The following is a 16,676-nucleotide window of genomic DNA, read 5'->3' as shown; positions in this document are numbered from 1 at the left end:
ATGAAACAGGAATAATAAAATCTGAAAGACATATCTCCTTGAGTTGTTGTGATATAACCTACATAAAGTGCTTTGCATATTTTAATGTGATACAGAAACATTGTTATCACTAATAATATAGAAAAGTATTATGAAAATCTAAAAATTTTGTAGGGCAAAATTGAACTAATTGGACTTTAAGACAAATACAAATTTCTTTTGGGACTGGGTTACCGCAAATGATTGTGAGGTGCTAAATGAGATATGCACTGATAAGGTGAACAAGTCCTATATCACAGCTGATACCTGCCTTCCTGAGCAGAAAATTATTCACAGACTTCCTTTCCTTTTCCATAGACTGCCTGGGGCTAGAAGTAAAGCCAGGCACAGCTGAAACTAATTGATAAAAAGGGACAGCATCTTAGTCATTTTCACTGTGGGTGGGGGGAAAGAGAGAGATAATAAAATTTTCCTGGGTACCAAAAAGCATCTTAGGGCCTAAAAGAGTTAACAATATCTTCAAATCCAGCAATTTCCTTTCCTTCTACCAGAAGGCTCAGTGTGTCTATCTCATGTCATGGTCATGCTGTGAAGTGTTAGACAGAAACTGAAATGGTTTGTCATCATTCCTGTTAGTAAATGATTTCAAGGTAATGGGATTATGAAAGAATGTCTTGCTTATAAAATCTAATAGCCAAAAGCAGATTCTACTGGGGGCAGAGCTACTAAAAGGCCCTCAAATTTGTCACAGAGCTCTCTAATACTGTATGAAATACTGTATGAAAAATAAAGATACTCAATATGGCACAAAGAAAAAAATCTATAACATAGAATTCAAAACTAATTCTACTTTTTAAGTTAATGAGGAAAGTCTCTAGTTATGGAAAATCACAAAGAAAATACTGTTGGCTAATTAAAAACGTACAACCTTGCAAAGATGGCTAAAAGGGATTTAAAAAAGATTGGAAGCACAAATGTAGCAGTAAACAAAACAGCTAAAGTGAAGCCTTGAGGCAGCTAGGTGGCGCAGTGGCTCCAGCCTCAGAGTCAGGACGACCTCAGTTCAAATTCGACCTCAGATACTTAACACTTACTAGCTGTGTGACCCTGGCCAAGTCACTTAACCCTATTACCTATCCAAAAACAAAAACAAACAAACCCCAAAATAAAGTGAAGCCTTAGTCTTGAGATTGTCATTTGGAACTCTCAGTGCTAAGGAAGCAAATGATAGAATGATATGTGTGTATATGTATACATGTACACATATATACACATACACATACATATGTAGTAAATGATATGACATATAGATACATATATACATATATACACACACACATAAGCATATATATCTTAATAGAATCAAAGGAAGCAATGAAATTTTAAAAAGGTCTATCTGTTTTTCTGAGAAGTCTGGGTAGGTGTAGAATGCAGTCTGGCGACTCCTTGTGTGTGTGTGTGTGTGTGTGTGTGTGTGTGTGCTTTTCATTTGTGTTATTTCTGATGCAATGAAAGAAAAATAAAAAGCACAAGTAGGAAGGTGTGTGTGTGTGTACGCACATATATATGGATATCTATGCATATGTGTATATATATGTATATGTATATCCATCTCTACATATGTTGCTGTTGAGTCGTTTTTCAGTCATGTCTGACTCTGTGACCACATTTTGGGTTTTCTTGGCAGAGTTACTGGAGCGGTTTGCCGTTTCCTTCTCCAGCTCATTGGACAGATGAGGAAACTGAGACAAACAGGGTTAAGTGATTTGGCCACGGTCACACAGCTAGTAAGTGTCTGAAACCAGATTTGAACTTAGGAAGGTGAATTTTCCTGACTCCAAGACTGGCACTCTCTCTTTCTCTCTCCTCCTCTCCACACACACACACACACACACACACACACACACACACACACACACACCCCTTCCTACTTGTGCTTTTTATTTTTCTTTCATTGGATCAGAAATAACACAAATGAAAAGCATCTTACAGATTACTGCAATACAGCTCAGCCAAAAAATATTTTCTAACTTCTCAATCACTACAGGAAGACCATTGATGAGGGAAAAAAAAAACCCCAAACCAAAACTATAGAACTTAGCAGGTTAATTCCAATTTAGCAAACTACTTTGAGAAACTTGGCATGAGGAAATGAGCCAGAAGGAAGAAGATCTAACAGTGAAGACAATTATTAAAAAAAATCCAATTATCACAATTAGCTAGTTGTAATGATTGGCTTATCAGGAAATTCACAGTCAAAGTGCTATTTTTTCCCCCCAGGATACTTTGGTGTTAGTCCACAGAGGTTTTCTAAAAATGTTGTGTAGGATTTTTGTAGATGATGAAAAATATATCAGATCTTTGCTTATCTTGGCATTTTGCCCTCCAAAATCTACATGTCTCCCCCCCTGCCTTTTCTTTAGCTATGCAAAATGCTACATTCTTTTTAAAGAGGAAAAGAAAAAGGAAACAGCTAAAGCAAGAATTTGCTTTTCCAATATAAACATTTCCAATTTGGTTTAATGTACAGTTAAAATTTTGAAAAAATTTGTAGGAATCAATGTATTTGTGGAGGATTTAAGGAAAAAAATTTAATAATTCAGGCCCTCAAAAATATTCTTCCCCTATTCTTTTCAAAATGGCACTTTGGTCCAAGTGCTCAAATTGAGTAGAGTAGAAATAGAACTGATGCCAAAGAACCACAAAGAGCAGATATTTATAGACAGCATTTCCAAACCTACACTAATCCTAACTTTTGATACATTATAAATTTCAGTGAACATTATTTCTAATCTCTGTTTCTAGTTTTATATTCAGTACAATGCAGTCAAAAGTCGTTCTAGTCTACTAATTCATTAACATCAAGTTTTTCTTTAAACTCTCCTATAGCTTCTTAACTTCCTTCATGTCAATCTCTGGATACTTTCCCAAAAGTGACTTTGTTTTATTTAAATTCAGGAAAGTCTCTTTACTTTTATTTTGTTACTCTTCATTCTATTTCAAAATTATTTACTTATTGAAATGAGCAGGGCAGGACAACAGAGTAAAAGCAATATTGTAAGATGATCAACTGTGAATGAGTTAGCTCTTCTCAGCAAACCTATGACTGAAGACAGTTCCAAAGGACTCATGATGAAAAATGCTATCCACCTCCAGAGAAAGAACTGATAGAGTCTGAATGCAGATCAAAGCATATTATTTTTCATTTATTTATTTATTTTTGTCTTTTTTCCCTTTGGGTCTGCATCTTCTTTTACAACATGACTAATACAGAGATATGTTTTGTGTGATTGCACATATATAACCTATATCAAATTATGTTTAAGTATATGAAAGTGTATTGTTGGATTAATGTTGTCTTCTTAAAATGTTAACTTCTGCAGGACAAAGTCCACTCATCTTGGCATGAATGTGCACTGAATCTAGTGCTGGGCAATGCACACAAGGACACTTATTAATTACATTTGATGATAATGATCAGGGAAGATTTGAGTGTTGATGGATGTGAGACCTATTTAAATTTAATCCACCCTGATTTGCTGTTTTCTCAATCTTGTTTATTTGCTAAAAGATCAAATTTTCTTTGTTCTGCACCTGCATCTGAACAAAAAGCATATCTATTTTTGCATTTGCATAAATTATCTTGCCTTGGATTCCTGCCTAGACAGACTCTGCCACATATCAGCACTATGGCATTACAGCACGTCTATTTAAGTCCTTGATAACTTTTATCAGTATTTGTCCCTACCTTACTGAAATATAGAGATGATCCAGAAGAGATGACCCCACATCCTTGTTCTGGTTTGACAATTTCTCCCCCGATGACTTCTTGCCAGTCAGTCTCCCAACCATTCTGGCTCTCAAAATCTGACATAATAGTAGATGGAAGGGAAGCTTCTGGCTGGCACTCACTGCCTTGATACCCTTGGTCACACCTAAAGAGAAGATTAGTAAGATAGACCAGAATGACTTTCTTAATTATAGCTTTTTCCTTTTATCATTTCTCATTAAGTTTCAAATCTACTTCAGTTGGCCAAGAAATATCTCAATAAACAATGGTGATTTTTATATTACACAGAATGTTGTTTTCCCCATTATATTGAATACAGTCACACCTCTTTTTATTGTGCTTTGCTCCACTGTGATGTGCAGATACTGCATTTTTTTAAACAAATGGAAGGTTTGTGGTAACCCTGTGTTGAGCAAGTTTATTGGTGCCATTTTTCCAACAACATGTGATTACATCATGTCTCTGTGTCACATTTTGGTAATTTTCACAATACTTCAAGCCTTTTCATTATTATTATATTGTTATGGTGATGAGTGATCTTTGATGTTATTATTCTAATTGTTTTGGGGGACCACAAACCACTCCTATATAAGATAACAAACTTAATTGATATGTTGCGTGTGTTTTGACTGTTCCCTCCATTGGCCTTTCTCCCTCTTCTTTTGGGCATCCCGGTTCCCTGAGACTCAATATTGAAATTAGGCCAATTAATAACCCTACAATGGCTTCTAAGTGTTCAAGTGAAAGGAAGAGTCAATCCATGGAGCAAACTTCATTGCTGTCTTATCTTGAGAAATTGCCACAGCCATTCCACCTTCAGCAACTACTATCCTGATCAGTCAGAAGCCTTCAACATCAAGGCAAGACCCTCTACCAGCAAAAAGATTATGACTTGCTGAAGGCTCAGGTGATGGTTAATATTTTTATTTTTATCAATAAAGTATTTTTTTAAAATTAAGGTATGTATGTTGGGTTTTTTTAAGACATAATACCATTGGCCACTTAATAGTCTGTAGTATAATGTAAACATAATTTTTATATGCACTGGGAAACCAAAGAAAGTGTGTGACTCACTTTATTGTGACATTTACTTTATTATAGTGGTCTGGAACCAAACCTGCACTATCTTTGAGGCATGCCTTTATGCTCTGACATTAGGCAGGAATGACCTGGAGGCCACTTGCTCAACTTTTCACAATGTGAACATGAAATAAAAAAAATTCTACAAAAGGTATACTAAGTCATAGACACCTTAAGTTGTTTCTCTCGCAAAATTACCAATTCTTCCATTGTCTAGCTTTTTCCAGTGTAAAACTCAATGTAATTTGGTTCAGTTCCTTTGATTACAGTATGTGACTTTCTAGGGAATGATGTAAATGTAATACAAAAAGGTAAATGTGAAAAGCAATCAGTCTCATAATACTTGCTTCCACCTAATCTCTTGCCATCTCTGCAGTCTTCCCCTCTTTTTGGGTACAGATTTTATTTCTAAACAATATTTGTTATGTATTTTTAAAAAATCTTTCTCTGAAACTTTTAGAAATGCACACCCTTCCTACCCAAGTTACTATGAAGCACAAAATTGTAAAGTTGAGTTTGTCTTCAGTTTCCAGGCTTCCTGTTCTTTTCTCCCTATCCCATTTCTTCTATCTACTCTTTCACCCTCACTTTATTTATTTAGTTTGAGGCAGTTGGGGTTAAGTGACTTGCCCAAGGTTACACAGCTAGTAACTAAATCCAGATTTGAACTCAGGACCTCCTGACTCCAGGGCATTTCCTTTTGGTTAGTCCATATATAACAATGCATTCACATAACGATTTTGACCAACGCTGTTCATAAAGAGAATTCTCAAGCCCAGAGACTCCCTCCTTTTTTTTTTTTAAACACCTACTTGCATAGTCCCCGCTCACACCAGCCATGCCCACTGCACATGTTTGGGCACTGCTGTCCTATATAAATGTTGTCTAAAGCCCATTCATCTTGTGCTGTGTAATAGCTCTGACTCCAGCGGAAGCGAGTAGCACTGGACCTAGAAATGGATTAAAAAGAAAAATAAAATATCATTCTTCGAACCTTCCTGTTGAGGGATATTAAAGGTATGCATTTTCACACCATTTTCTTTTTAGACTATATGCTTTCTGGAATTGTTATTTGCTTGTCAACCATTTTTCTACACATTGAACTTAGTTTTCCTGAAATGTTAAAACGGAAAATCCAACTGTTATAAGTAATACATTGTCAAAGTCAAAAGGAGCTCTGTCTCTTTTTTGCATATTTAAATTATTAAAATGATTAAATTTCAGAAAAATTAAGCAAATCAAAATATCAAACATGGATACAATGTACATTAATGTTCAGTGTTAGTGAAATAAACCTAAGGAGGAAAGAGATTTTTCTAAAAAAAAAAAAAACACAAAAAAAACCAACCCCAAACAACTTTATTGTTGATTGTTGATTGTTAAATTATGAACATTTTGTATCAAATTATAAGAAGACCACGTTCAGTTTGACTCTCAAAATGAAACAAGGGATAACAGTAGAATTATTGGGTGAGAAGACTACCATGAAGTAATATTCCACATAGAACATATAACATTGTTACATGACCTAAATAAGAAAAACAAGAATATCCAGAAGTACAGATACGTTTATTCTTACTGAAAAATTAACTTGCTTCTTTTTCAAAGACAAGTTGATGTTAAATGGAAGCAAATAATTAAGTGGTCTGGTAGAGGTTGAGAAATCCTAGGGAACTTGGTTGTGAATTAGACATGAGGTTTGAAGAAGAAGAAAAAGCAGACTGACATTTCTGCAGCAGAAGTTTAGTCACCTAGCCAATCGATAACTGAAAAATTTTTTTTAGAACCACTTTCATTTACTGAATGCCATAAAGTATTTTTTTAAACCTCTGGGAGTTTGAATTTTTTTCCCCTGAGGGTTTCTTGGTAGGGAAAGCAGATAACTGCTATTCTGCAGTAATCACTTAGGAATGATTTTCAGAAATGAATGGGCATGCCCAGACTCACAGACTGAATCTCACGTTCTAAGTACAGCATCCATTGATAGAACAGAGCTTGAGGGCTCTACAAGAACCCTTAAAGTCTACTGCATCAATTATCTTCATGTTAAGTACTCCCTAAGTAAACAACGGACTGTTAAAGTTCAGAGTAGGTCTTTGTTATTTATCTTTTATCCATGATCTGTGGATAATGGGTTGCGTGTCCAGTTCTAGTAGGGTGGCTCCTGAATTCATTGAGGTGCATCTGGCAGAATGATGCCTTCTTGCACATCAGTGATCCTCAGTCGTACTTCCAATGAGCTTATGCTCACTTCCTTTGGAATAGCAAGATTATTTAAATTAACTTATCCTCATTTTCAAACAAGAAAGCGGCTGCAATTTTTATGACCACATTAAAAAACTTTCAGAAAAGTTAATAGTTTTCCATAATAAGAAAAGGTTTTTTACTGGTTTAATATTTTTTATCAGAAACTACTCAAGGGCATGAACTATGCCAAAATGTATGGGGCCCAGAGTAGAGCTATTAAAAAATTATATGCTTAATAACTAAGATGAATTCAGTGATATCTTTAGCATATTTTATTTCATAAATACAATAAAATTATTAATTTGATACTGTAGAAACTCCTTAATCATATATAGTAATGAGGGTATATAGTAAAGCACGCATTATAGATATAAATGATTTAGATAAGTAAAAATTTATTCTACTTATTGGCTCTCCTTTCTATGTAATTTTGAGAACTTGGATAACATTATTTTACAAATGACTTGCCCTATGCTAAAGAATATAAGCTTTTATTTTAATTTATCTATTTTGTTTTTTTTTAATAAAGCATCATAGTATAATGGAAAAAAGAACCTCTGGATAGGAAGTCAGGAGGGTTCTATATCCAATTTTAGTACTAATGAGCAGCATGACCTTGAACAAGATGTCACCAAACTTCTCTGCAGGTCTCAATTTTCACTTCTAGCAAATGAGGAGGATGGATCTCCATGCTCATTTACAAGGCTAACAGACTATGATTTCTGGACTGAAATGGCCATTTGTAGGAGTTCTTTATTTTCTCTACAGTTACATAATGGTATAAGGCCCATTGCCTGAATTGGTATTAGAGGTTTTAGTTTGGATGTTTCAGTTATGGGGATAGATGATTCAGCACATCTTCTAAATCTTCCATAAGATAGCTTACCCAAAGAGTTGTCAAGCTAAACAAAGAAAGATCCCAGAAACAAGACTTCTCTATCTGTGAATCTGAGAAGATACTTTACTGAAGTCTATCGTCACTGATATCTCAGCTGTCCAATTTCCTCAGAACATGTTAATGTACAACTAGGAACAGGAAATACTCAGAACTGCTCAAACTAAGGGAATAGAATTTGAGGAGTAATACAAGAGAAACACTGGGAAAAAGAAATCCTTAAACAGTAGAATTAGTAAGAGCTGGCATTTCAATAGTACTTTAGTCAAAATGTATGCAAATGTTTCACAGATCTCATTTGAGCCTCATAACAAGCCTGTATGAGAGGAAGCACGGCATCCCAGTGTCTGGACACTTCAGCCTGAGTCAGGAAAAACTGGGTTCAAGTCCTGCCTCTGACACACGACTGGCCATTTGACCTGTTACTTAATTTCTCAGCATCTCAGTCAGTAAGCATTTATTTATTTTCTTTTTTTTTTTGCTTTTGGCTCTTCCATGCTTAGCACAGTCCCTTGCATATATTAGGTTTTTAATAAATGCTTATTGAGTGAATAAATTGCAAAATAATATGTATGTCAATGTATTAGTGGAAGTACTTGGAGAATTTCATGATAACACAACTTTACCTTAACATGGCAATACAGTACGGACTCTAAGGTTACTGTTGCTACACTGAATTTCTTTGTCTAAATATTTATACATAGGCACATTCTAAATTATTTTTTCTTCTTTTTTTCTAGTTGATTCATGCCTGTTCTAAGTACTCTAAATCTATTATACTTCCCTAGGATAAAAGCAGCTTAAAATAGATTATTCTATTAAAGACTGTCATACATACTTGAATGTGACCCTGTTAATTACAAGAAAGGAAAGGGAAAAAAGGTTGGATGTTGGCCACATTTTCAGTGATTAAAAAAACACCTGGTCTTATTGAGCAATCTCCATTTGGCCACATGTGAGACTACAAAGTGTGATCTCACTGATTTTCAGTTATGGCATAGCTAAATAGGTTCCAAAAAATAAATGTTTAAACTTTCCACTCTTCTGCCCCTCGACCATTTTTATTTTGAAATACCAAGGACTGTACTTTTGAAGATAATGATGTGTTTATTTCATGTCTACACTAGATTGAATAAGAAAGTTAAATAATTACTGTGGGATATGAAGATGCTTTATGGTTTCCAGCCAGGTACTATGGATTCCCAAGGGCATATTTGGCACCAGAAATCAACTCAATACTCTTCTTTATTTGATTTTTATCCTATAGACTTCAGTATCAGAAATAAAATAATGTCAAGTCCTCTCTTGATAGACAGGGAAGCTGAGGAATCAAGGTAAATGCAAGCTGACAAAATTGTACTTGCCACCTTCAGACTTAGTGTAATTACATTTACCCAATTACTCCAAAACTCTTATTCAGTCATTAAGTGTTGATTTGTTTATGAAGTCAGCGACTGACAGCTGTTTGGATCTCATTAAGTCTTGTTCTTATGTAAATGTCCCTCATAAAACTGAAATTAATTTTCATCGGATAACAAATGTTCAATTCTTATACAATACAATTTCTCTGAGCAGGTGCATACATTCATGGTTTTCCCCACAAGTTGGTCCCATCTAACACATTTTCCTTCTAAAAGATCTTCCTATACCCAAGCACCCTGGAAAACCACATTTACTTGACCACTCTATGTTTATGGTTTGAATATGTTAACATCAGGACGTTGGGGAGGAGGGAGGATTTGTCAAAGAGGAGTCTAACTTCAAGCTGCACAGTACTAATTTTCCTATCTCTTTTGAATCTTTAGGAAAACATACTTGTTCAAAAGTTGTAAGACAAACTAAAAGGACCAACTTAACTTCATTGAGGAAAATGAACGTACTTCATCCCTACGTTATAGTTTTTTAAATGATACAACTGTAAGTGCCATAAAAACAGCAATTAGAACACCTGGCTTTTCTGAAGCAATAACAATATTCGATTTACATATTGATTAGTTGGAATGCTAAAGTAAATACTTTACTGAGGTGTTTGAATTGTCCTACTCATATTATTACTTCTGGGAAAATCTAAATTAAATAATTTCAGACCTACTTTTAAGGAAGAACATCTGGTAAACTAAGCTATTGGGTTCTTATCCTAATTGGGTAAAATTAGGGTACCTTTTAGAAAGCATCTTCAAAGTCAGTGAACAAGTTGACCATCTCTTGGCCTGAAGGGGTTGAAGCATATGTAGCATTCCTATCACTCTGCAGAGCCCCCATATAGCTTTGTAGGAAATGGAGGAGATAGTTTGGTTGGGGATGTAGATAGGAAGTAAGGACAGAGATAAAGCTATTGTGGGAAAGGGTGCTGGATTCAAAGTCTGAGAGGGATGCCAGAACAGGCAATGGTGACAGCAGATTTTCCTCCTCATTGGGCCAGCCCTTGAGTCCATTTACCCGGCTCTGTGAAGGACCACTGACAGTGGTCAGAAGAAGTTAGGATAAATAAGACAGCCAAGACCAAGAAAATGACCTCCATTGGGAAGTTTAGTTTTTTCAAAAGGTCCTTCCATGTATTCTGAATCCCAGGCTAAGAGTTCCTCCAGAGTTTCTGTGGCTTTATGTCGACACGGTCCCTGCTAGAAGTGTGAGTTGAGATCAAGTAGGCAATCCTTTACTCACTCATTGGGGGAAGAAAAAACACGGGGAACTAAACAAAGTCAAATTTTATTTCCTATAATTTCTGGGATGAAGCAAACTTCTATGCTATAGAGGGAGCTCTGGGGATTTAGGAGAGCAACAGGCTACTAGCTGCTGGGTAAATGCTTTTATTATTTGTTTAGGCATTGGGTGCTGATTGTCATGCATTGTTTATTTGCTTGTTCATTTTGTGCTAAGACTAAAACTACTGTATTCCAAGCACATCTGTCTTCATAGCAGAGTCAATTCCATTTTGCCAAGGTTATTTGACTAGGACTCACTAGAAAAAAGCAAGTTAAAAAGATAAGGAATAACTGCTAAGGGAAGGCTTAAGAATTTAATTGTTATTGGGTAAATTCACAAATTCATGTGTTCCTTGACAATGAGCCATTGCTTCCTCATAGAGGGAGGTAGGGCACTTAGGGCCCCATGTAGCATGGCTTATACAAATCTCCAAGATGAGTGTAGTACTCTCTAGGACCCAGGTACCTTTTGTTGAACATGAATAGGTGAATGCTTGACAATGTCACATGGTAATTAAACATACCCTAAAGCAATAGTCAAACTCAAATGGAAATGGATCCCTGGGACAGCATACTGATTTAGAAAACTACAAGTTAAAGTTATCTATGTCATTGTAATTTTACTTATTTTGTTAATCCTTTCCCAATTACATTTTAATCTGGTTCAGGTCAAGCTCTGGAATGCCAGGGGCTCAATGAGTGGTCCACCTGCTTTCTTCCCTGCCCCTCTACCTCTCCCTTAATCTGGGTTTGACACCTCTGTACTCAAGGGCCTAATGAGTATAGGTTTTGACCTTGTTGTCATCCACTGACTAGAAGGTCACTCTCCAACCGTTCTCACAGACTCATTGTTGAAACTGGTTTTGCTCACTATCTCTTGCTATCTCCACTGGTGACAAGATTCATGTTGAGAACTATTTTTAACAATTTGACCACACAATTCCTCAATCTCCTTCAATTTCAATGACTGAACACTACACTTCATTTATTTATTTTTCAGCCCAAAACAAGGTTTATTGAAGATTCACCATATTAGCCAGACTCTTAAGGAATCTGAGCACCTGTGGGCTATTGGCTACATTGTGAAAATCTGTGCAGTGGCTAGATTATAAGAATCCCAGCATCCTAATGGAGACAAGATGGACCTGATATACAGAAAGACTGTGAGAGGGATCTAGGAGTGGCCAAGTAGTTTGAGGTGACTGGAGGAGGGGTCTAAGGAGATCTGGATGGGAGCAGCCAGTAAGAACAAAACTCCTGGGACCTGGACAATGGAGGGGAGATTGGGTGTAGCTGCAATGAAAGGCCAGTTGATGGGATTATAGCCTCAGGCTAACACCAGAGATTTGGCCATGTGGGAAGTCTAGGGTTTTTCCTTTCTGGGGCCCAGATCTCAACCCCATCATTCCCCCCTCAAACAAATGGGACCCAAATTCTTTTGGAGTAAGGGGAAAAGCTTTTCCAGGATTTGCATCTTAAACTTAAATTTGTCCTGGTGTAAAAAGCCAATCATTAGAGATTTCTATATACTTGCAAATTCCCAATAAGACAAAACCCAAACAAGCTTTTGGAAAGTTTACACATTAAAACAATAACCAACAATAGTCAAATTATTTTATCGGTAACCAAATTATGACAAGTTACTTGACGTAATTCCCTGATGCCAAAAAATTAGTTCAACTGTCTCTCACACTTCTGGGGAACATGGGGAGGTCTGGTACACAGAGGGAAAAGGGAGATAGGAGGCTTAACTAGAGAAGATTGGCCCCCCAAATTCACCATCAGGTCCCTTCCCAACAAAGGAGCAGGAATTGGGCCTGAGGTATTTGGGTTCCCATTGCCAATTTCTGCAATTTCCTCCTAATATCTGGGGTAGACTGATTAATGAAATACATGTTAAGGATTGCTGCTCCTTCTATAAAGTTGGGATCTAGATTTGTATACTTTTTAATAGCTTCTACTAGCCTGTTTTGGAAAAGGGCAGGGTTTCTCTTTTCTCCCTGAGTAATTTCCTTAATTTTTTGAAAATTTACTTGCTTTTGAAATGCAATTCTTAGTCCTTCTAACAGGCAAATTACCACGTGATCTCTCTTTGCTCTATCCTTGTTCTTCTGATAATCCCATCCTGGGTCAGTAGTGGGAACAGCAGCTGTTTAAGGTTTATCGAAGATTCAGCCATATTAGCCAGACTCTTAAGGAATCTGAGCATCTGCGGGCTATTGGCTAGATTGTGAAAATCTGCGCAAAGACTAGATTATAAGAATCCCAGCCTGAACACTACACTTTAGCCATGTACTAGTACTGTCAGATCTTTGACCTCACAATCTCTCAGCATTGTCCCGCTGACATGGGACTAAGATTCTACTCTCTAATTTGCTCTAAAATTCTAACGTCTCCAACCATAACTTATTTTCCATCCCCCTGTTGTCTACTCATACTAAACTTTGATGTTCAGTCATTCCAGTCACATCCAACTCTTTGGGACCTCATTTGGGGTTTTCTTGGCAAAGGTACTGGAGTAGTTTACCATTTCCTTCTCCAGCTCATTTTACAGATGAGGAAACTAAGGCCAACAGGGTTAAGTGACTTGTCCAGGGTCACCCATTTGAATTTAGGAAGATAAGTCTTCCTGATTCCAGGCCAGGCACTCTATCCACTGTGCCACCTAGCTGTCCCAATACTAAACCTACTCTTGGCCTTTATCGTAGATTTTAACCTCCTGACGTATTGCTATCTTCCAAGTCTCACTTTCCTACTCTGACTTTACTTGCCTCCATACCCAACCTTTAACCCATGGTCTGCCAGTTTAATCTTTCACTAATTACTGACTTAGAATTCTTGGCTTTTTGGCTGTCAGTCCAGAGCTGGGAACCCCTATCTTTGGGTAATCTTTAATAACACTCTTGCCCTTGACTGCAATTCCCTGTTGCCTGCTCTAGGATCTTGTTATAGCAGTTATCCTCTCTTTAATGCAATACCATTCTTACCCTCTCTAATGGCTTATTTGCTTAAAAACATGCTTAGATTGCTCTACTCCTTCCTTCCCTTTAACCTGTCTATTCCATCCAGGAACTGTCACATTTTTTTTTTGGTTTCACTTTACTGTTATACATTTTTGGGCAGGTCATTTAAACCTCTCTGGGCCTTAGTTTCCCCATCTGTAAAATAAAAAGGATGTATTCGATGACCTCTAAGATCCCTTGAAGAACCTTCCTATGATTTTTGAAATTACTAAATCAATAAGGTGATCTTTTTAAAATCTCAACTATAGTAAAAATATAATTCAAATAATGCAGAGTCAGGAAGACTCATCTTTCTGAATTCAAATATGGCCTCAGATACTTACTAGCTAGGTGACCCTGGGCAAGTCACTTAACCCTGTTTGCCTCAGTTTCCTCATCTGTAAAATGTGCTGGAGAAGGAAATGGCAAACCACTCCAGTATCTTTGCCAAGAAAACCCTAAATGAGGTCACAAAGAGTCAGACAGAACTGAAAATTTACTGAACAACAAATAATTTTTAATCTTTTCATCTTTTATTGTTTGTCTTTTCCAATTTGAAATATTTTCTATAATAATTAAAAACTTGATTATTAGTCATTAGCTTTTCACTCAATAGTCTTTTAATTAAATATATTACATTTTAAAAGATTCTACTTGAATTTTTTTTAAAAGGTCTAATCATAAACTGAGCAACAGAGATACCAAAATGGAGAGGGTTAGGCAACATGAAAAACATTAATGAAAAACATGGGAACAAAAGAAAGAAAAATAAAGGCATGGAAAATCATTGGAAAACAAATTTTGGAATTTTAAATTTCAACTAACATAAAACCTCATCCTTAAAGACAAATAGTTAGTGTATTATAATTAAATAATTTGATCTTTGGAAAAACAAAAGCTAGAAATAAACCTAGAAATAACTTATTCAATTTTTTTTTACCATAAAATCAAATCTTTATACTAAATGATGTAAAAATTTCAAACAGGAATTTGTTTAGTTTTTCTGATTTTCTTTTCAGAATATGGTACTCAAAGTGTAGCAATTCAAGAGTGATATGGTTTTAAGCTCTATATATTTTTTCTGGGCATGAAGTTCCTTTTGGAGAAAAATATGCAATATTAGAGCTTCAAGGTAATTTAGCAGTTATTTAGTCAATCTCTTCACTTTACAGGTGAGTTAATAAGGTTCATAGAGTTTTAAGGATCTGCTCAAGATCACAAAGATAATTCAAAGCTGATGAGAGACCACCCAGGTCTTGGGGTTCCCACTTCAATGCTATTTCCATAGGATTGTGAAATTGATGAGATCATTTTAGGAAAAGAAGGGAAAAAGACATTTAATTTATGAAACAATTTTTAGATGAAATTAAAAGTTTGTATTTTCCTGCTAACATCAAAGTTTCAATGATACTCTTAAAATAGACAAGAATCCTCATTTCTATAAGAGAAAACAAAAAAAAACCCCAACTCTTCATTGTACTTCACTAATGCTTTATAATCAAGCATGTCTATAGAAATAGTAATGTGGCAGATCTAGGGTACACCAAGGTAAAGATAAAAATATTTTAAAATGACATCTCTTACCAAGTTTTCTGAGGAAGAAGTACAGTGATCCTTCTCCACTGTGTAAATTCACTGGAATGGTAGATGCTTGCAGATGTAAATTCTTGACAGCTAGGCATTCCTGGAAGGCATTCCTAAATAAAAACCAACGAAAGATCAATTTTTTTTTCTTTTGCAACTTTTTTTCTCCACATATCAAGTTTTCCTCATTTTAGAAATGAACAAGATCTTAGAGGGTTCTGCATTGTATATTAAACCAATCTGAGATTTGGATGTTAAGACATGTTTTTTTTCTCCTTTGTCAGACTAGAATATTTTGGAAATATACATAAGTAGATGCTTAAATGCAATTAAATGAACTAAATTCACATACACATACACACATAGAACATTTTAAGGGATTTAGGCTAACTTTATTGATCTGTTATCCTAACTTTTGGCCTATAGTAACAATATATAATTCTTAAAGTCTTGCTCTCTAACTCAGTTCTTCCCAATTATCCTTGGAAACTTTAGTACTCAAATTGATTACACTTCTAATACCTTAACCTGTTAGTTCATCAGACTTCCACTAATGCACATCCATTCTACCTCAGCCACTTACAATGTTCATTATATTGTGCATCTTGAAATTTCTCGCTCTTCTTTCCATCACTCCTGTGCCTCAACCCTTTTTATCCTGCTTTTTGCCCTCAATGTGCCTTCTGCAATATAAATCTAAGACTCTTGTCTTAGTTTATGCTCTCTGTCCTGACCCTTAATTATTTCTCTTCTGTCTTGAAACTCCTGTAGTTGATGCATTTCAGCATGGCAACAGTATAGAAGACACTCCATCACTGAACCATTGCTCCCTTTTGACATTCCCCTCTTTGTTGTTCAGTCATTTCACTTGAGTCCAGCTCCTTATGACTTGGTTTTCTTGGCAAAGATACTGGAAAGTTTGCCATTTCTCTCTCCAGTTCATTTTACAGATCAGGAAACTGAGGCAAACAGGGTTAAGTGATTTGCCCAGGGTTACATAGCTAATAAGTGTCTGAGGCTATAGTGTAACTCATGAAGATGAGTCTTCTTAACTCCAGGCCCCACAATCTTATTGACTGTATCACCTAGCTGCTAAGCTCTTCCCTTCTTCCTGCCCTTCTAATGATCAATACTGGATAATTTTTCCATTTGCCTCCTCTACTTTTAAACTTGAATATTTTTAAATGACATTAAGAAAGCATAATCCAGTCAATTCATGCTTACTTCATTTGGGTCCTTTTATTTATCCCTTATTGACTATCAAATTTCTCACAGATAATGGTCTAAATCTTCAACTCTCTGCTCAAACTCACAATTCTACTTTCATACCCACCAGAATATATTACCCACTTAAATGAAAAGATTAAAGCTATAAATATTTGTCCTCCTGCTCC

The 16,676-nt window shown here is 35.9% G+C and overlaps 1 protein-coding gene across 1 annotated transcript in view; it reads right to left on the bottom strand.

Annotated features, from left to right (window-relative positions):
* The window catches only part of RELN (reelin), a 549,610-nt gene that overhangs the window by 143,880 nt on the left and 389,054 nt on the right, over positions 1 to 16,676 (bottom strand). Inside the window, exons 22-24 of the mRNA XM_027838603.1 lie at positions 15,283 to 15,395; positions 5,662 to 5,799; positions 3,728 to 3,914 (exon numbers count right to left, since the gene is read on the bottom strand). Coding sequence (XP_027694404.1) covers positions 3,728 to 3,914; positions 5,662 to 5,799; positions 15,283 to 15,395 — 438 coding nt within the window. The remainder of the gene's footprint in view (positions 1 to 3,727; positions 3,915 to 5,661; positions 5,800 to 15,282; positions 15,396 to 16,676) is intronic.

Source organism: Vombatus ursinus, unplaced genomic scaffold (genome assembly GCF_900497805.2).
Source record: "Vombatus ursinus unplaced genomic scaffold, bare-nosed wombat genome assembly UNPS02014830.1, whole genome shotgun sequence".
In the NCBI taxonomy this organism is placed as follows: domain Eukaryota; kingdom Metazoa; phylum Chordata; class Mammalia; order Diprotodontia; family Vombatidae; genus Vombatus; species Vombatus ursinus.
The sequence above is the reverse complement of the archived record's forward strand: the minus strand, read 5'-3'. Positions and strand labels throughout refer to the sequence as shown.